This window comes from Cupressus sempervirens, chromosome 11 (genome assembly GCF_028749045.1).
Source record: "Cupressus sempervirens isolate cs-2001-9-10 chromosome 11, ASM2874904v1, whole genome shotgun sequence".
Classification (NCBI taxonomy): domain Eukaryota; kingdom Viridiplantae; phylum Streptophyta; class Pinopsida; order Cupressales; family Cupressaceae; genus Cupressus; species Cupressus sempervirens.
The window spans coordinates 579565128-579587197 of record NC_143128.1 but is presented as its reverse complement, the minus strand read 5'-3'; the positions used below and the strand labels follow the sequence as shown (position 1 = coordinate 579587197).

At 34.6% G+C, this 22070-nt stretch overlaps 1 protein-coding gene across 2 annotated transcripts; it reads right to left on the bottom strand.

Moving 5' to 3' along the window:
* Positions 1 to 2648: 2648 nt before the first annotated feature.
* On the bottom strand, positions 2649 to 15093 carry LOC149530980 (tubby-like F-box protein 10). 2 transcript variants are annotated; one of them, XM_089811815.1, is made up of 5 exons: positions 14029 to 15093; positions 11718 to 12937; positions 11304 to 11391; positions 3846 to 3978; positions 2649 to 3714 (listed from the first exon to the last, which is right to left on the bottom strand). In XM_089811815.1, exons 2-5 carry the CDS (start codon positions 12060 to 12062, stop codon positions 3042 to 3044), a joined length of 1239 nt encoding a protein of 412 aa, XP_089667941.1. In that variant the 5' UTR covers positions 12063 to 12937; positions 14029 to 15093; the 3' UTR covers positions 2649 to 3041. The 2 variants fall into 2 exon arrangements, with proteins under 2 accessions (XP_089667941.1, XP_089667940.1); XM_089811814.1 differs by lacking the exon at positions 14029 to 15093 and adding an exon at positions 13368 to 13808.
* Positions 15094 to 22070: the final 6977 nt, after the last annotated feature.

Here is a 22070-nt window from a genome sequence, read left to right as displayed (position 1 = left end):
GCATACATTGTTCATGTGTATAGAGCGCATAAAAGTAGATACACCTTCAAAGGAAGGTTTACAATTGACTATGAATAGATGAAAAATTTAGAAACACGTGGAGGACTCACATACGAGAGAATACACAATGTGTTAAATCATTCATGTTCTTCTTTTTATCTTTTATATTTTTCTCTTTATGTTGGGATCTCTTTCCCCTCCTTAGTGGGTTGCTCTTCCTTGTGGCAGTGTTCTTGACCTTTCATCTTGATTTTATATATTTCTCATTTTTTTCCTAATCTATTTTTGTTGATGTTTTTCCCTAGTTAAAGCTTCTTCAACCTTGTTTTATATTAAGTTTATTTAACCTCCCATTTTAGGAATCAAACACAAGATCTTGTTGTTACAAAGAGAAGCAACAACTGCTACACTACAAGCCAATGCCTGTTCTTCAGCTTTTTCAAAATATTATCTCATATTTTATTTCAATATAATGTTATAAATTTTTCCGAAGGGAAAAATAACTTCATCATTTCTAAATGGATAAATAACCTAAAACTTACTATTTAATGTGATTCCTTTACTATTTAATGCAATTCCTTTCCACTTAAATTAAATGGTATGCACTCAAATTAGCATGGAAGGACTAGTTGAGTCTAAGTCGACTTGAACCCATCATCAAACATTATTTGAAGAAAAGGTGGTCAAAGTTACACATGTAATACGAACGTCTAGGACCAAAAATGCAACATCCATGCAAAATAGCAAAGAAGTTAAGATTCACATTTGAATTCAGAATGGAGAATCAAATTCAAGTAAACTTTGGAATCAAAGCTAACTTTAATACAAAAATACTATGTTGATGTTTAGTTAGTCTTTTGTCTGCTGGTAGTGTGCTGGTTACCATCTTTTTGCTTGTATGGGCCGACCCCCTTGTTTTGGTCGCTTTTAATTTCAAAAACAATAAACTATTAATTGCTCCACTCATATAAAATTGTATAAAGTGTAATCTAACAATATGTATGTATATATAAAAATGGATGCAAACCTTTACTCTGGTGACTGTACTCCTCGTGACCGTTAGAGAGGTCGTAGTAGCTTAGCTCGCTGCTCCATACTCCTAGGTCGCAGCCTTCTCACCGCTCTCCTAGCGGCAATTTTGGTGGTAGTCACTGCTCGGCCTCGCCTCCACGGAGATCAGGTGGGCTGGTCTCCAATGGCTCCTCCTACTGCCCCTGATGCGAGCTAGCCCTCTATCTATAGGGACCCATGATGGGCTTTCCCCCAGTTGGATCTGGGTATCTCTCCTCCCAGGCCAAAGGGAGAAAAGGACAAAGATAATGTTGATGCCGCCCCTACTAGTGAATGGGCTCCCTCCGAGCCCTCCACTAATCCTGCTGATTTTTGGGGTTCTGATGACAAAGATCATCCCTCTGTTGACACTTCTCTTGCAGCTTTAAGGCTTTCTTGTTTTTTATTTTGCTGCTTTGTATTCAGCCTTTACACTTACATATTTCTTGGTGAATAGTTGAGCTGTCCAGCCACATGCCGTGTAAATTTGTGGGCTGATCTTGTATCCCCCAACCCTTTTTACATGAATATGTATCTTTAATATTTAATTAATAGGAAATGGACTATTCATTAAAAAAAATGAAAAAATTGAAAACACAATAGATTTTGTTGAAATTTTCAACATTTGTTCTTCATGATCTGTATGTTCTATAATTAAAAAACAAGAAGAAAATTAAGAGAACTTCACTTTAATATCTTAAGGGGAAAAAAAATAACTTTTCATACGTTCTCTCTAGAACATAGCCAACAAAAAAATTGACTTTTGATGCATTCTGTCTGCGACATAACTGGCACCTATTAAAATGGTTATATTGTCCTTAGCTTCAACTAGGACATAATTATAGACCATTCACCTCGTCTTGATGTGACATTTCCAGGTTTTTTATTAATACAATATAGCCTGTCCAGTTTCTTTCCTGTTTGAATTTAGATATATTTAGTATTGCGCATGCTCTTAAAGTTAGTAAAGGTAATAGAATCTTTAAAAACATAAATTAGAACGCCGAATGACATTATTTTCATTGCAGTAATATTGTGATTTTAGTAAAGCAGCGATTGTTTCCAGCTTTCCTCATTCATATTCTGAACTATGCTCATTCTGGTTTCCATCATAGTTTTCAGTCACGAAAACTATTATATTGAGAATTTCCGATCTTATTTCTGTATTATCATCTTAATTGATTCTTATATTTTGTAAATCATGTTTACCTTCCATAATCTCAGGGCATGCAAATTTTAATTTCCATCATATTTCTCATTACTGACCATTATTAAATTTTAAAAACAATTCGCTTAATTTTGCATTACAATCTTTACTGACTTTTATATTTTATAAATCAAGTATTTTTACAGAGTATGCAATCTCAACTAATTTATAATGCTTCCGTATGAACTTGACAGATTTGTCAAATTCCCCCCACATATTTATCAAATTTGTAATTTTTACTGCATTATTTTCAAAAACAATTATATTTGCAACCACTGAAACAAACTATACAGCATGATGTAATTGGTGACAGAATATTTGAATCAATGACAAGAATCAAATCTTCATATAGCTGATCGGAACACCCCAAGCACTATAAACGATAGCCTCATTGCCAATATGTTATCCGCGGGTGAATTTTGATTATGCTCAATCTAATGCTTTCCAAGTGAAGGAACAATACATGGAATTAAAGCTTGTAAGAGGAACAAACCTTGATAATAAGGACCATCAGATGGGCAGTGGATATTAATCACTGGCATTACAGGTTCTAGTGTATAGAGTATAGACCAAAACAAGATATGAACATAGCTTTCAGACATGGGAAACTATGCACGATAGGGTCTAGTCTTCATATCCTTCAATATCTCAGGACCAAGACTTTACATTCATACCCTCGAGTCATGCAAACAGATCATAACTAGGGCATTTTTAATCAGTGCAGCAATTTGCCCAATCAACAAACTGACAAGTTCTTTTGTCAAGCTACTTAACTAATGTTTTGTTATTCACAGGCCAATTTTGTGTCAAAGCTGCTAAGGCAAATGGCAAAAGCTTGGAAGACAGATAATGGGTACCTATAATCCATGGTAAAAATATCTTTTCCAATCTTTCCAAATTGAAGGATAACCTTATCATGATCACAGGAGGCCACTGGCTGTGGGGAGGGTTCTGCAGCTGCAACAAGTTGAAAATTTTTAACAGATGCCACTGTCACACGTCCTTTGAAATTTAGACACCAACACTGCAATTGCTCGTGCCATCTTGGGGATTTATTTTTCAAAACAAGGGGTCCATCTTTATTTTGAATACCAATATGAATTTCTGATAAACTAGTACTGCTGAAATCCAAACATTGTTCTGCACTTTTGGAAAAAGATAATGAGGAAAAGGAGTCCTCTAACGAACGAGGAAATTCTGAAGGGGTTGGTACACTTCCTCCAGATTCAATAGCTGAAGCTGGAATTGAATGCATTAAGCATTGCATTCGTCTTGGTCCTCTTGTACCAAGTACGTTAAGTTCATATGCAATGTCAGCTATGTTATAATTGCCTAAAGGTACTCTTGGTGATACCTTCTTTGAGTAAAACCTACTGCTTGTTTGCTTAGATGATACTGCACTGATAAATGGTGGCTGACTGTCGTGTATTGCAAATTTGGTGCCCAAGAAATTTGACCTAATACATACAGCAGTTGAAAAAGAAGACACCAATAATTAATAATGCAATGCACAGGAATGATTGAATGGTAAAAAATTGGAAATAAGCTCTGTACATAATATTCATGTAACGGAATGCAAATTTTCTACCTTAATTTACCAATATATGATCTGCTTGTTCGAGACATTTCTTCTGCATCCATAGAAATTATGTACTCTGTATACGTAGCTCGTCTAACTCTCTTGGCAGAGAGAAGGAATTTTCCATTTTCAACAATCAAGGCTGCAAACAATCATTATAAATATTCAATATAAATTCAGGCTTGCATATAAGTTTTTTAAAGATACTAAAATAATTTATAGCACCAGAAATCATATAAAGTACAAGTTGTGAGGAAAGCAGAAATTATACACTGGAGAGATACACCTTAGCTTCTGTCAAGTTTTAAGTCAGCAAAAATCAATCATTTTCTTCATCAATACAAGAGGCAAGATGCATGTATCACAAATATTTTGGGTCCCAAAATTGGTAGTTACCAAGTTGGTATTTGGGATTCCCCCACTCTTTAGAGAGGCTGGAAGATCATCTCTTTCGGAAAGTCTTTTAGGTAGTTGCAAATTAGAGGTGGATGGACAACTGATAAATAACCGTCTTGTAGAATACATTGGAATCAATTATTGCTGTTATTCCCATATATTTAACATCTTGTTCATGGTTGCCCCGTAACTCTATTATGGCATTGACGAGCCTGTAATGTAGTTCTTATTGCAAAGTTCGGGAAAATTTGAAAAACTTGAAAAATGCATTTATCACCTAGGACACAACTTGAAACAGGCGGCGATACTAGATAGCACCATGTGGAGCCTGGAAACAAGATGTTCGGCACAAAATGAGACTGGCAAATCAATGCCAAACAAAGTTTAAAATGGTCCAGTCTTTTGCAAAAGAAATTCATAGATTCAGTTGTTAATCCGCCCAATGGTTCTCGTATATGTTGTCTTATACGCCCACATAAAAAGTAATGTCACCTTGGAAATCTGGAGTGGCTTGAAAGAAAACTTTTGGAAGGCTCCCATATCAGAGATTCTCCTTTGGCAGGCTAGGAAGATTTGATGCAAGCCAAGTAGATACCCTTACTTGTTTGGGGATTTAAAGTCGGGGAGGTTGGTCTCTCTCAAAGTGGGCTGGATAAATGGGAGGTCAGAAGGAACTAATAGCTCTGAGTATCCCTACGAACCAAATTCAACTGCTCTGTAGTGAGTTATCTAAAAGGAAAGTCTTTATTGGCAACAAGGAAAATTCAATCAGGAGGATTGCTAAAAATCTAGACAGTAAGTAAAAATTGGTTACAAGGTAGTCTAAAAATCTGGACAGTAAGTAAAAATTGGTTACAAGGTAGTTTATGTGTGCTCACTTTTAGTCAATTGACATATTATGAAATGCTGGGAAAAAGCATGGCTTTCCCTGATATTTTCTAATGTACCGGCGTATCATATCTATATACCCAAATTCCAATTCAAGTTTAGTAACTAGTAGATTACTACTTGCATGATATAGTTTTGCATTCTGTTCTATTATTCTCATGTTCTCTTTAAAAGGCTTCTAAGTATTGTTATTGCATTCTATCATCCTGCGATGTCCCATTTTTGAAATAGGATTTAATAATAAAATTTAAAATACAAAAAAAATTAAATTAATAAAATAATAGAATAGAATTAAAAGATAACATAATTATATTAAGTTAATGAAGGGGTCAAAAGGTATGAAATGAAAAGTTGTGACTGTCTCAAACATGAGGCGTAAGAAGGGAGAGAATTTCATTTGAAAGGGGGGGAGAGGAAGGAAGACAAAAGGGAAGATGTGAAACAAGGAAGAATTAACAGAATAAAAATAAATAAATGAGAAGGAAAATGGAAATGACTTGTTCAAGAGGTAAAAGTTATTTAGGGTTGTGACTCTTTGAAAAGGTGGTAAATATGAAGATTTGTTACACTTTCAAGGAGGGGCAATTATGAAGGATTGTGACTCTTTCGAAGACAGAAATGGAAGGTTGAGACTCATCCAATATAATAGCATTTTATTCAGATTTTGAAAGGAGACTAAGCAAAATAATTCTGTTTGATAAAGGCAATCGATCTTCAAGATCAACCTGATATGAGAAATCAGACTTCAGATATTTCTACTGCTTATCTCATCATACTTAAGAATTACATCATTTACAACATTTTTGCTCCTGTTTCATTTTGTATTTGCGAACTTAGGGCAAAGAATAAGATGATCCCAAATGAGGACATTACACATCCAAAAATCAATATTTGCACATTACAAAAACCAGGTCGTTCCATAATGAGGTCCTTTGTAATGCGGCATCAGTAAAGGCATGACCATTCTAGTTGAAAAGCCATATATTCATCACTTACATGCAATCTAAGTACAATTTGTTATTCATGGGTGCCAGATATAATAGGTACCACATACCCAAAGTAGTTCCCAAGCTTTTACTCGTAACTGCTTCGCAATGTAAGAAGTTGGTGAGTTTCTATAAAATATGTTCATTAAAAAGATATCCTTGCAATACAAGCTACCCCTGCAAGTAAGTAAACTTTTGATTTAATTTCAATACTACCTCAATGCATCCTCACACTCTCCTCCATTCCTAGAAAATGAATAAATCAAAATGAAAAACTCATTAACTCATGAGTCTTGAAGAAAGGACACATCAAATCCAGTTATTCAACTTGTGGCAGCCCAATTGCACGTATCCCTTGTACCAAAGTAAGATGGTGCATGGAGGTTGTGTACGAACTAGACAATCTTGAACATATTCATATGAAGAACCAATATTACCTTCTATTATGTCCCTGACCCCATACAGTGTATCAGGGTATGAGCAGTCAGCTTGTGACCATCTGAGCTCTTAAAATGTTATATAGTCATTATTATAATCATATATGGGTATTTAGGTTATCCTCTGAGGTAAGTATCTATGTTGGCCAGGGTTGTCTTCAAGACAATTATTACACAAAAAAGAGGTGCAAATTAGTTATTACTATCATGTTGAGTACTGAGTTCTATAAGTCAAACACAACTGTAGGCATCCTCCTCAAAGTGACATATTATCATATCAAGTATTTGCAGCATATTTCTTATTATATTCTTATTGTGAAAATCATTCCATTATAGGTCGTACCAAATTTCCTGTCGAGGCCACAATGCAAAGAATTTCTCCGAGATTTTTTGTGGGATGCAAGATCTACAGTGTATTAAGCCACAATAAAAGTTTCAGATTGGATGAATATATTATGTATGATTTATTGTGAGATTAGGATTTGAATTCATCCCCAAGGCTATAAATCAATGAAGTTCTTGGATTTACTTCTTGGAAGTTAGTTCTCCACCACAAGAAGTGTCAAAACATAAAAGACGAATCAGTAGTTGAAGAAGAGGAAACAAAAGCAGAAAATAGAGATGACGAAGAACCAAAAAAAATGAAGATGAAAACTTTATGCAAATGCATCCTTCGTTAATTAGCATCAAGGGCAATGTTTTTGTAAAGAGGGGAGGAATGTTATGCGTAGTGCATACTGGGTTATGAGCAGTTGGCATGTGGCTACCTTAAATCTTAAATAGGTTGCATAATCATATATAGGCATTTAGATCATCCTAGGAGTTGAGTATCTAAGTCAATATGGGACCACCCAGGTATATGTATGGTATATATAGGAGGTATAGTTTAGTTATTACCATGTTGAGCATTGTATTTGTAGTGAAGACTATTGCAGGTATCCCCTTCAAAGTGAATTATGAGGTTGCCCCCTTGCAGTGTGAGAATATTATCAATAATTTCCAACATATTTCCTACTATATTATTATTGAGCAAATTGTTTCATTACATCTTCCAAGGATAGATGGTCTTCTCAACCGACTCCACAATATGAAGTCCTATACAAAGATGTTGAATTTGGCATCCATCAAAATCTTATTCACCGCATAAATATTTGGAAGATAACCTTCAAAGCAAAGAAAGGTTTGTTTAAATGATTAAACATTCTCTTGACTTCAATTTTCCACCAGAATTCCCACAAATCCCTACATTTTTGGGAATGCGAGGACGTGAGGGAAACATCCCCACGCCGCAACACCACCTCAGAAAAGTTTTCAATGGTTTGCCTCAAAGAAACCATTTTAAATGGAATATGTTTCATGTGTTAACAAGGTGTGAATGACTTATAAATGTGCCAGGTACCAGCTAAGAAGTACATTGGTGGAAACCAACACCAACAAAAAATGTGCACTTATATTCATCAGCACCACACGCATCATCTCTCAAACACCCTCCCCCCCCACTGTCCCCATATTTAGACCCTTGGTCCCCCATCCAGAAAACACATCCCCCCATCAATTAACATGCTTCACTTTGACAAACATTTGGATGAATGATGAATGTCACTCAATAAACATTCATAGTTTCACATGTTCTATATCTTGATAACCTACTCATCTCCAATAGAACCTGGGAAGATTAAGTATCACATTGCTCAATTTTCTATGAAGACACAATTTGTATGCAAATCTAGTGAAATAATCTTTTGCTATGGTAAAGATACTGCACCTAGGATATATTGTTCATAGGCAAGGATCTAAGTAGCATTGTGGGAGTTTTCAGGTGATTCTGGATATGAAACATACCACAATCGGGTTCTGACACAAATCTCCTGTTGGTACATCTGGGGTTTGTCGTGGTTTAAGATGCCAGGATGCTAAGTGATTCTAGTTTGATCTTTTTGATATTTTTGGTCTCTACACTATTGATTAGCGAACACTGAACTTTCTATCATGAAAGTCTAGTTTGATCTTTTTGATATTGAAACCTGAATTTAAATCAAAATGTTATGTTTCAATATTTTCAGTTTGTAATGGTTTTGTTTAGCACATGTATTGGTTTACGACATTCTAAAGTCAATTCTATTTTTTAGCTGCAAATACACACACGAACACGTGCACACACACAAGTATAGAGAGAGATAAAGAGAATTTTATTTTTGTATGAATGTGCCAAATATGTAGCCAAACCCCCTAATGTAACAGTATTTAATACCCACATACCCATTCCCGTACCCAATTCAACGACTTAGACAAGGATGTTACATGTTGATTAAGCCAAGATCAATGTTGTCAAGAATCCAAGATCAATGTTGTCAAGAATGACCTACACCAAAAAGTAACAAAACTTAAGTTTCTTAGGGTTGCCAAGTTCAGAAAGTTTGCATCAGTTCCCTCATACAACTTAGCTTTTGAATTAAGTCACAAACAGTACATGAAGGCAAACTTCACCTAGACAACACTGACAGAGCCTTTCAGGAACTAAAATGCAAACTCTGTTCTATGTCACTGCTTACAACAGCTAAATCTCAGCAACCAGCTCAGATTGGGAAATTCCTTTGGGGATTTTTTCTCAATCAGATCACCCATTGGCTTCCATAGCGAGGCACTGGTTGCCACAGTAAGATAACATCCAACATACAAAGAAGAGCTTTATACATTGTATAAGCATGCAAGAACATACTGGAAGAGAAAACCATAATCTAAACAAAACACAAAACACTGCAGTTCTTATAGAAGAAAAAAGAGTTTCCGAGTATGCAACAGTTGTCATCTTCAACACTGTTTCAACATGATCCCAAGCACACCTGGTCATATTGTAAATCTCAAACTCAGCACATACAATACCACAACCCTAATAGGTGCATCCCAACTCAAGAGATTTGTTTTATAATACTTGCATAAACTAACAAAACAAAAGAATATGAACTGGCAAATTCAAGCAGGCTATGTTTCTAGTAATTGCCAAGCCAACTAAATCATCTTCTTCACTTGTATATTAATGTTAAGTTTTAACATAGCTGTTCATCAAACATTAAAGTTGACTAAATATGGAAATTTGGGAGATTGATACCTTCCGTCTATCAAATCACCATATAAAACATGCATAATATAGTTTCATATTAAAGTTCTAACTTGATATTTTATCATTCTCATGTTCTCTTTTGATTCTGCAAACTCAAGTATTGTATTTTGAACTCTATACTCGTACATCATTTGTGCACATAACTCAACGAAACCATTGGCGTCTTGTCTCCAGGGCTCCCATGGACCCAAAATCATTCAACCACAAATTTCCAAGTTCTTGCAATCTAAAGAATTTTGTTTCATTAAGGATGATTCCTACGTCTTACAGGGGAAGTGATTATCTGCATATTCAAGATTGTTGAATTGAATTGTGTAATCGGCCTTCAAGGATACACAATATACTGTCTTGTTTCTTAAGCAGCTTTAATTTGCAGGCTGTGCAAAGTTGCAAAATTAGTGAATTAAATTAATATAATGGATAGATACCTGGTCCTATCACTGAATGGCAGAACCAAAATGAAGACACACTAGTATAAAAGAAGAGCTCAAGAAACATATACAATAACCATACAATTCAATCTTTACGATTTATTCGGCAGACTATTTTCAGAAGAGAAAGTATCACACACATTCCTAATTCCAGTAGAGGATGGGCCGGCACAACATTTGTTTCGAAGTATCAATACAAATGCAATAGTACATGCTACTCCTGTGCTATAAAATCTTTCGCACCTCATCCATCATTGTGGATACCAGTCATTTTCAAAAGGGAATTCTGTTTTGACACTTTTCAGATTCTTTAGACTCTTGTAAGTCATTGTTTCTATACCTTGCATAGCTCTACATAGATTTCCTACAATCACACCGAAGAAAGCAGCAAGGGGATTGAACAAACTTGGCCTCCACTTGCCCAAGCTCACCTTGGAGATCCTATTCATTGAAAGTATGACTCCACTATTAAATGCACATAGGGATCAAGACACGACTCTGAATAAAGAGGTTTACTTAATAATCTGAGTAGTGACATCAGCATGCAAGTTTCTGACCCCAACAATAAACAGGCCCAGTAACTGCTCCATTGAATTACCTCAAACACTTCCTCAAGCATTTCTTACAGTGAAGCCTTTGAGCTCAGAGATATTGATTTCAGTGACCCACAGATCTCTCAAGGTATTGATGAGCAAAACACCTTGAGATTTTTGAGGCTTGAATTATGGGTATGGCTTTTTGAATATGACTTGTGCTTGTTAGTGGAAACGTGTTGCATGGACTTCCAAATTATTAACAAAAATACTTCACAATTTTTTTTTAAAAAGAATCAGATACAAATGTTGGAACAATATAGTTAACAAATAAGTCAATCAAAAACAGCAAAAAAGGCTTGCACAAAAATTCCCTTGAATTGTTCATCAGCACTAATACAAGAATTTTTGGTCAACAAAGATAACAATGCCACCAATATAAACGTAAGAAATTATCTAAGAACTTATAGATCTCAAGTCTAAGCATTTTTTGATTCAAAAACTCTATAATGTGCAAAGGAAAACTTTAAAACACTATGGACTGACCATTATAGTATATAACAGAGCAGCAAGTCTATGGCAATTTGAGTAAATTTATAAGCACTTGAGAATAGCATGTAGAATTTATATTAATCAACTCTAATCTTGAATGAATAAACATGAAATACAACTTACCAGGGCTTAAACCCATGTACAAATGGTATGTAGCATTTCCTCTATCCCGTTTAATAAAGCATTGTATGGGTGCATCTCTTGGCCCAGGCTGTAATCAGTGATGAAATATCAACAAAACCTTTGGTATAAGTCAAAATGTAATTTCTCCACCTCCAACATGACGTGGATACTTAAAATAGCAAAACGTAGCAATTTCCAAACAGATACAAGCACAAGCTAGCGGCTATCAACACTCAAATAAATTCATTATGGTAAGCATTGGATCTAATGTTTCTCTTTGATATATGATAAGTATATCGAAGTACAGAATCTAAAAAATATTTGATTTGAGTACATTGCCTTAATAAACAGAAGAAACGTGAGTTACAAATAAGAATCATATTTTACCACAGCCTAGAAAGATTCATATCTCACCTGCTTCAATGATATGGGAAACGTAAGCTTCCCACACTGCTCTGGTGTTTTGACAATCTCTTTGCACATCTCCCTCCAAGACTTGCAAACAGCTGCACAAGCAACAACATGCTTCCGTGCTGGCCAAGTACCTTCACTAGACTCTAACCTCTGAATCACATCACGCAATAGTTCTGGAGGAAGGTTAGCCCAGCGACTTTGCTGGAGAAGAGGAGCTTGAACCCCTCCATCAAAAACTGCACTTTGGGATCTTCTATCATGATTGGAAAACTTTATCTCAAAACTCCGCCTAGAAATGCTACCAATCCCATTTCTCACATCCCGTACAACACTTTTGCAAGACATCTTAATATAAATTTCAATCCACGACAGATCCCCTGGGACACCTAATATTTCCGAAAGAACTTACCACGTATTAACAACTCAAACAACTGTGTTTCCCCTCAGGTAATATGAAATATTGCAATTTGTGCTACAAGCTTAACTAAAAGGAGCTAGTTCTTGACCAGATCTCATGAGTTAGGCATTCAGGGTATACTCATATATCAAATGGCTAAACTTCAAGCACTGGAGCTTGGCTTAATAAACAAGTTATGCAGAGAGTAAGTACTGCTTCTGATGGAAGCAAGACTTATGGCTGGAATCAACCATTCTGCTGAAATATTAACTTCCAAGGAATACTCAACATCTGCAAAATATGTCTGTCAACTAATTCTGCATAATGGATAGAAAATTATAAAAGTAATTCTGTTGTTCAAGGTTTCCAAACAAAAAGCTAGAATGCAAAAACCTAGTAGGACTTTGAAAGTATCCTTTATCAACGACAGCTATCTTTTAGATGCTGCATTCAGACAGAAACCTCCAGCAAGTTCCTCCTTTGTAACATCTCCCAGAAGGACTAGAGTGAGAATACAGATGGCTTTAAAGCAGGTTTCGGCCTGGTATTGACAACATTAACCAACATTTTCAGTTTGTCCCCTTGCACAATCGTTTCTGCACCTATGAATCAGCCAACAAATGGTGCAGAAAAGACTACTAGCGTCAACTCTGAATAATAGCAACTCTTATAGCTCCATAACCAGCCAGAGATAGAATAAAGTATGCTCAGAGCAAGGCCACACGATCAATGGCAACCTTTTCCCACAAAATAATGAGGTGCCAATGGATTTTTCTCATCATTCTCTAGAATCCTTCCTTTAAATTCCAATTTCTCAAGCAGTCTGAAAAGCCACAACAGTAAAAACAAATCATTACTTCCAGTATATGATCAGACAAAATCCCTTCCAAAAATTGTAGGAATACAAATTCACAATAGCCAGCTCAAATTGCATGAAGCATGCCGATGACACAGAAGACAAAACAGAAATATACTGTAAAGGTAAATTGCAAACTAAAGAGTTTAATAGATCCAATCTTCTTCAAGATGTTCTAATATTTCTTTTTAGAATTAAGACATCTATTATGAGCGAGCGTGGCAAGCCTACTCTCCAAAGAGGAGATCATGCTGAAATATATGAAAACTTTGTGGAAAGGTAACACCAGAAACTGGCCAGAATACATCTCCCACAGATCCACAAACACAGTCAAACGATAATCTGTCGCAAAGAAACTGAAAGATGAAGCAGTAAAAAGATCCATTAAAACACTCACCTCTATAATGTACACCCTCAGCAGAGCTGAAAACGACCAAAACAAAATAACGTTCTAAACACAGTCTTAAAGAAATCACAAGGGTTCGTTGATATGCCCCGAACTTCCAAGCAAAAAATAACCACAATCTATAAAGCACTCTCTCAAATGCCACACCCTAATTTAAGTTGTATTCCAAAATTACAATAATGGTCAATCAGATCACACTCAACAGAACACCCTGTCCTAGAATTTGCAGCCCCTTAATCTACAGATACTCATTGCGCCATGATTAGACATTAAAAATACGTAACATATACAAAAGTGAACTCATGGAAAGAACCCCAAACACGCCAGACTATTGACCAAACATAAAAAACTACGAAACCCACATGCTGAACTGTACTAAAACAGGACACCCACTACACCAATTATCATTTAAGAACCCTCAAAATGCCCTCTCTACCAAAAGCAACCAAACGGGAAGGAAAAAGAAACAAGAGATAAAAAATTAAAAATAAAAGAGTAAATTCCTTAACCCCACAATTGACTCCCAACTTTGACTAATCATTAAAACAGTCATTACTTTTTAACCCCAGCACATGAAATCGCCCCTGCAATCTATGCATAAGCCCTGAGATAGCAGTAAAGCAGGTTTTTTTAAGTAATTAGAAAGACCCACCTGTGAAAACAAGGCCCAAAATTCTGCCTTCCCTCAGCGGTTTCAGATATGTTTAGACCTCCTTACTGTTCCTGAGTCAAATCATGCACACCATCTCCTTTCCCGGATTTCAAATCTTCATAAAGTCCGCCTAATTCTCATCAATACCTATTTTATCCGCGTCATCGAGATCTCCGATAAAAAATTCGGCAAATAAATAAAGAAAGATTTCCACTTCTGCAGTTTCCTCGCATTTGCTCTCCAAACAAGGAATCGTGATTTCAAATTAATTTATACGCGTATTTGGATATATTGACAAGAGAAAATATATACCCGGTCCGTCTTTTAGACAAGTACAACGAAAAGAAATGATGAAGATGGCTTCGTTCCCTATGCTCGCCATAGTTTACGAGAATTGTGACCCGCCAGACTTTGTTTAGGGATAAATTTTGCATGGATAATGGAGTTGAAAAATATGCAAGCTTTTCATGAATCACCGCCATCTACGGGGGAGGAAACAAATTGTTTCTTTTCAATTGCCTTCTCGTAGTTTGGAGTTTACATTATTTTTATCCTGCACAGTACGTGGATATCATTTCCACCACTGGAATTTGCTTGCAGGGAAAGAATCATAAGTTGGGCCCATGCATAGACTTTCAGAACAAATATATAAATATTCGTTGGAAATGGGATTCTGAGACTGTTTCTTGACTGTCAAGGAAAAAATATGCAAATCCCAGAAAGAGTGCGCAGACCCCTAGAGCAAGAGAAATAGGAAACAGCAGAAGTAAGCTATTGGATCCATTTGCACGTGTTTCTGACTATTTCTTTTCGTTTTTCCGCTTTCGGTCTTATGACAGATCTTTACAATTTTTTGGCAGATCTCTCTTATCTGCGGCCTCCTGATGTGCGGATGAGATGAATTGGTCTTCGTCGCAATACCATTTCTTGCCTTGTTGCCCTTCGTCGATATGAAGATTTCACACTGGTAAGAGGCAATATCAATGGCACCTGTGTTGTGTTTATACGGGATACATTGAAGTGTTGCAGGTGAAGTTAAATGACTTGCAAAGAGTTCATTGGAGACCAAGTTTTTAAGAGGGCAAGGTATAACTTATAGTTGCATGAGGTGAATCATTTTTAAAATTTATATTCTAGTTTTCATAGATAAGTCTCTTTATTTAGACAAAGTTCAAATTTGTACAAGAATAAACATACATTTTAAAAATAATTGTGCATATAGTTTTTTGTTTGATATAGAATATCTATGATCAATAGCGTGGGCGTTTAGAGATTTGCTTTGCAATGTTGACATCTTAATAAATTTCTAAACAAACATTTTTTCTATTTTAACCATGCATGTTGTATCGAAACTGACCATGTTATTTATTTTATGATATCCCATAAAATTTGACACGTTAGTTGTTATATAATGTCCTATAAAATTTAACTAGAGAACATTAGATCTCATAATGCTATCTAAATTAAATTGTTATTTCCAATTTCTGGCTCTCTCTAGGTACAACTAAGTAGTTGATTTATCAAATTTCTAAAATCGTCAAACATTAATAATATTTGACAATGCGAGAATGAAAAAGACAATCTAGATTCTTTCAATCTCTCAGAATTATAATCCATGATATCATTCTCAGTTCCTAGACATCGGAGGTATTTTTATTTGATTTCCAGATTATATTTCAAAAGTTTGCAAATTGGTGGGACACATATCTTTGTCTATTTTTTGACATAGGATTTCTACCTAAGGTTTGCAACAAGCCCAGCCTACTATAATTGGGTTCACAACATTTGATCAAGGTTCAAAGAGTAATAGAACATAGAATTTAAAAACAAAACTCGTATGTTAAACTAAGTTATGCTTGGAAAACTATTAATCGCATAGAACAAAAAGAAGAAACCCCTAACTTTCCAATTCTTAGAAAATAGGTATGAAGTGTCCAATAAGGAAACAAATAATGTCCTTGTACAATGTAATCAACTTTTAGAAAGCAAATTTTCAAGGAAGTCGGAAGCCATACAAATCTAAGGAAAAAATGTTTAGTGGAAGTACGAATAATACTTAAATAGAATTGTATTAGGACTACAAGAATTAATCATATTTTGCATGAAGTTAGCAACCACGAGAACTTTACTGAGTTAAATGATAGCTAGTTTGTGAGTTAATATTTGTACTATCATATTGTAAAAAGAATTTGCTTTAGATATTATATAATCCTCCTAATCTTTTCATTATTGCATTAACTATTAATATCTTAGAATATTTGAAAATAAGAAAAATGAGATCTTACATTAAATAACATTATTTGTTTATAGGCATCTAGTGTAGTACATTGAAGGGTCATCAAGTAGATAAAATATCAACATCATTATGCCCTACTCTAGTGAGTTAAATCATTTGCTTCTATCCCACTAATATTCAATCCTTTCTGGTTGATTTTACGTCATATTTTTGTGGGAGAAAATCTCTATATCCTTGTCTAATGCACAAACTTTTATTGCATTTTCAAACAATTTATTTCCAATTAGTTTCCTAGAAAGTATGTTTGCTCTAGTAGTCCCACTCTGAATCTACGTTACTTTAAAAGCTACATAGGAAATTTTTCCCTAGACTTCAACCTGTATACCCATACCTTACTTGATTTTGAGCTATTAAAATTTTCCACCACATTGACATATCAAAACTTTTTTAAAATAGTTTCATTTACAACACTTCATATTGAACATACAACTCCTAAAACTTTTTTGATTTCTCTAAGAATCGTATGCAACAGAGAAAACTTTCCTTACCCTACTAATTTGATACTTGTTTTCTATTTTTAATCTTCAAATGATGCCTTTTAATGTTGTATTTCAAGAATCTAGATCCCAACTAACATACTAGAATGAGTTTTAATCATAGATTGTGATGCATTTATTCCCACCAGGAACCCAATTGCCTTGAAACCAATTAGAGCGAAGCACTAGGATTTTTGTCATCATAATTGTTACATAGTGGTAGTTCTCATGTAAGCATTTTTTTGTATCAACACTACAATAGAGGTCCTTTGTAAAGCGTAACTTTGCCAATGTTCCTTCTAACCCCATGTAGAGTTTGTAACTCTCAAGCCTCACAACATATGCAAACTGGATGGTGGCCTCTCAGCAATTATCTAATGCCTTAAAAACTCATGTCCTCTCCAATGTCTAGCCTACATAAACATGAATATTTTAATTTTTCACATTCACTAGAACGGATTCTAAATAAACCATTATCAATCGATTTGTATCTCTTATCAGGCATGTTATAATATACATACAAGAATTCTAATATTAATACCACATATTTTCACTTGTAGACTGTAAATACAAATTCAATTGACAAAATCATCATGTGATGAAGAAAATGCAAAACATTGTGGAGGTTTTAAAATGCAAATGGTTGTATGATCTCATTATGGAGGTCCATAAATAGCTCCATGTAGCAATGCATGTGAACATCACATGGGAACTATGTTGATGCCATATTGGTTGCTCTAGCTAGTGGGAAGCGCCTTTGTAGCACATCTTTGACTTTTTGTAGCGAGAATTGAGGTAGTGGCCTAAGGTGGGAAGTGGGGTTGTGAAATGTTTTTTCAATCGATAGCGTGAGATGAATCTAACGTCCCATGGTCTCGATAAAAATCCTAATCTAATTATGTAAAAGAATTGTTTGGAATCTTCCTTAAAAAATAGTAACCCCAACCATTAAAATCTTAATCTTACCAAGGAGTAATATGAAAGAAATGAGCTCCTCCTTGGTAAGATTTTAGATTCAATGGCTTGGATAGACACTCCTATGAAATTAGGGTGGGGCTAGAAATTATCATGTCAATTTAGGAATTTGTTTGCCACTTGTCAATTAGGTAATATTCAAGAAAAGAAATAGGAAGAAAATGATATTTTTTTATGTAGCTTTAGACTTGCGAGCAGGGTTGCCTAGCAAAAGCATGAAGCCTACAAGAAACCTAGTCCCAGTAAGGGAATTTTTGCTACCTAATATAGGAACACAAGCCTATAGGTTGAAACCCCTTCAACTAAGAGCTAAGGACTAATGGGTGTTGTTCTTCCCAATTTACTAGAGGCGTGATCCTAGCCTCGTCCCTTATGATATCAAAGTCTTGCACTCAACATGGCTTGATTCCTGGTGGGTTCATTTGGAGCCATGCAACTTCTTTATCTTTGTATTTTTCATCACAACATTCTGTTGAAAATAATTGAGCAATTGTATATTGTCTTTTATGTTACACAAAATGTCATATCTTTGGCGATCAATGTATGTCAAGCTCACTCGGGTGATGAAGACAATTTTCTATGTCTGCCGAGCATTCTAGTGTTTACCAAGTTCATAAGATAGTGTCTATCGAGTTCATTTGGGAACCTAAGAGAAGTTTGCAGAAGTTCAATGTTAACTGAGCTCACTCAATTAACAAAGGAAAACTTAGATGGAACCAATGTTAACCAAGCTCACTTAGTTACCAAAGGATGTTTACAAAGTTACAATATTAATTGATTTCGCTTGGTTAACACAAGAAAATCATTTCAATGTTAGTGTCTATCGAGTTGGGTTGGTTAACAAAAGATTTATTTGTTTTGGCATATTGAGTTTAATTGATTTGTTTGTTGATTCTAGCCGACTAAAGAGATGAAGAATTATTGTTTTAAGTTATATTCAATCCAACTTGACAATATATATGATATAAGGTCAAGTTGAGGATTGAATGAGTGAGAATGTGTGGAAGATAAGAAGATGCTTAGAGGAAGCGAATTGGAAGGATAAGTAGAATATCTTTGTTGGGTTGCAAAGATTAATTAGATCAGGAAGGATCAAGTATTTGAGCCAGAATTTAGATCTGAAATCAACAATATAGTTGCATTAGCAATCAAATCATTTCATTGTTACTCTCTAACCATTGTAACAATGATTCAAATCTCTCAACAGAGTTAGCCTTATAGTTATTTGTAAATCCTCTAACAAGGTGGCATTTCTAGACCGAAGTGTCTAAAGACCTCTAACAAGGCCACTCCTAATAAGGTGATTAAATCCTCTAGTAGGGTCACACATAACAGTGTGTTTTGTAACCTTTAACAGGGTTGGCTTCTAACAAAACTCACTTCAGAAGAGTGAAAAATAGTAACTAATTGCAATTGGTGATTTTTCCCAAATTAGGATTCCATGTTAAATCTCGGTGTCACTTGTGTTCATGCTATTTATTTCATGTGTATGCAACTAAGTTAATTAAGGTTAATCGAATATTTTCATGTTTAGTATTTGTTGAGTAATAGTTGATATTATAGTACTTGTTGAGTTACAACTTATTGTTAGTGTTAACCGAGTGCCTGTGTGTTAACATAGTAATAATAGTTTCAGCAGAGTTTATGTTTTGTATTGGCATCTAAGGGATTTGGGTTTTATTTTTGTGGTAAATGATTCACACCTCCCCTCTTAGTTACTCCTCTTATATTTCCAACACATTCTTCATTTTCCCCCCTACAAAATTCTTGTTGCATTATATTGGAACAAACATATGAGATTACATATTGAAAAAACTAAAGAATATTTTATAGGAAAAAATAGAAAAGAGACAAAAGAAAGAAATGTCACCAAAACCATAGAATGCCAAAAAGGCTTCGAAGGGAGAAGTAGCTCACTAAGAAAAGGAAGAGACCCTAAATAGGAAAAAATTAAAAAAAATTAGAAACAAGAGAGAAGAGGATTGTGAAAGATTACCCAGAAGGAGAGTGCTAGTTGTGAATTAAGAATCATCCATGTGTTCCCTAATCTCTCATCCATCCATAGTCAAAAGAAGTTTGTGTTGAAAGAGATTATTGAAAACAGATTGATACAAGTATGATAAATGTGTTTCAATCATTTTTTTGTCACTGACGTCAAACCTATTTTTTGTTGGCAAGATGATTTAAGTACTATCACTTGTTTGATTGATGAAGAGTATTTGATCAAAGAGATGTAACAAAAGGACCAGTGAACTTTAGTTCGTGCCGAGTCATTTTTTAGTAGATGTTGAGAAACACAGTATGTGCAAAAGCAAGTTAATGTCAAGTGCCAACATTATTAGAAAGATCGTGAATTCGATGGGTCTAAGCCAACAAGTTTGTTTTCTTGGATTATGCGAACTAGTTGGAAGATAAGATTGATGAGCTGGTGGCACATAATTCATGGTAAACCATTTTGAGGCAAATTCAAAGAGGATTGGAGGAGAAGTTTCTAGAAGTGATATGGAATTAGGGGTAGATTCATTGAATCCTACCTAATATATCCTAACCCTAAATTGGATGATGGAGAATGAGCAGCGAAAGATCTTAATTCTCTATTTATAGGGATGGCTAGTCAGAAGCAAAGATTGTCATGTGCGAGAACCTAAGGAAGACATGGAGTCAAGGAGTATTACTTCATCAAGTGACCTAAGTGAAGAGTTTTCATTGGCATGTTAAGCAAGAAGGCATAAGGGTATAAATGCTTGAAGGGTGAACAAGCTATCAAAACTGAAATGTGTGAAAGCCAAGTAGAATGGAGGACTAAAATTGTGATCTGTAATCTACAAATGGAGTTTTAAGTTGTTATCAGATCAAGCCTTACTGTGACTCTCTAATAATTGTATCAGCCTAGGGTAAATCTTTTGGATTAAGGTTGACCTAATAGTCATTTGTAAATCCTTTAATCAGGTGATATTCCATGTAGTGCTTGCCCCTAGTTTACATTTTGTTATTATTGCATAACTCTTTTAGGCTAGTTTTATGCTTGATGATTAGTAGCATTGTTTTGAGATTATCAAATATTATTTCAGATTTAGTTGATATATGATGAGATTACTTGGTACTCTATTCTTCATGTATGCATGATGATTATTTTAGTGTTTTTAGTTATTGATGATGATTAGTTAAATGGATTATCATGTGTTTTCTTATGGATGCTTACCTTGTACTACATGTGTATGGTGTGTGTGTGTGTTTGTGTGTTTGCTTTCCTGCCATTGCCCATTTAGCTTAGAATATTATGTTTTTGTGTGTGGATTTTATGTAGATTGCAGGTACTAGGTATCGACTTCCCTAAATTGCCAGGATAAGCATACCCTATCACATTATCTCAATGGTAAGAAAGGGGAGATATATTCTTCAGTCCAAATCCTAAACCTTTAAGCCTTTTTTCCTAGAAAATTAGGACAAGTATCTAAGTTGCTTACCTTTTGAATGCGTCGAATGATGTTGATTTGTGATTATAACCCATTAGTTTGATCTTGTATGTGTTTTTCTATGATTGGTTTTAGTATTTTGTTTTATAAGTCTTCAGTGAATTTCCTTTTTAATTCAAGTCAAATTAAACTATTAAATTAATGATTTAATTTAATGGGAAATTGTTATGTTATTTTAATATTCAATTATATTTAATTAATTTGGAAAATCAATTAAATTAAAAATAATAATTAAATTTAAAGATTAAAGTTAAAAGTTTAACTCTAGAACGAGATAATAATATTTATTTAATTTAATAATAATATATTAGAGTTTATTTTAAAATAAATGCTAAATACTATTATTATTTAAGTTAATAAATATTTTATCAATTAAGGTTTCAAAAATAAATTAAAAAGTGAAAAAGATATTAATTTATTAAAAGTTTTAAGATTGCATAATGTGTGCATTAGATTAAAATTTAATAAATTCATTAAAAAGAGAAGTTAAGTGAAATTAAATAAAGTTAATTTATAATTCATTAAATGTGAATGAAAAATATAAAAGAAAGATAATAAAGAGTTAAAGTCTGGTGAACAAAGAGTTCTCTTAGGTGATCGTGCAATTAGTGCCTCGATTTTAGGAGAGAACTCCATATCACAATTGGAGGGTTCATTTTCGAAGGACGATGGAATTTGGAAGAGGAAAGAACTTTGGAAGAGAGAAGGTTTGAGAGGAGAGATTTCTCTTACAATCTTTTTGGGTGTAGTAATTAGCATTAGAGTCCAAGTATATTCTTGTGATTTAATCACACTGTTAATCATGCTATTTGTTTTCCA

What these genes read in the sequence shown, in the direction of transcription:
- LOC149530980 (XM_089811815.1), bottom strand. Translation starts at nt 12,062, where the DNA reads ATGTCTTGCAAAAGTGTTGTACGGGATGTGAGAAATGGGATTGGTAGC. An exon ending in TTCCCATATCATTGAAGCAG is followed by an intron (nt 11,392 to 11,717) that starts GTGAGATATGAA and finishes CACTGATTACAG; the next exon opens with CCTGGGCCAAGAGATGCACC. An exon ending in GTACATGGGTTTAAGCCCTG is followed by an intron (nt 3,979 to 11,303) that starts GTAAGTTGTATT and finishes GATTGTTTGCAG; the next exon opens with CCTTGATTGTTGAAAATGGA.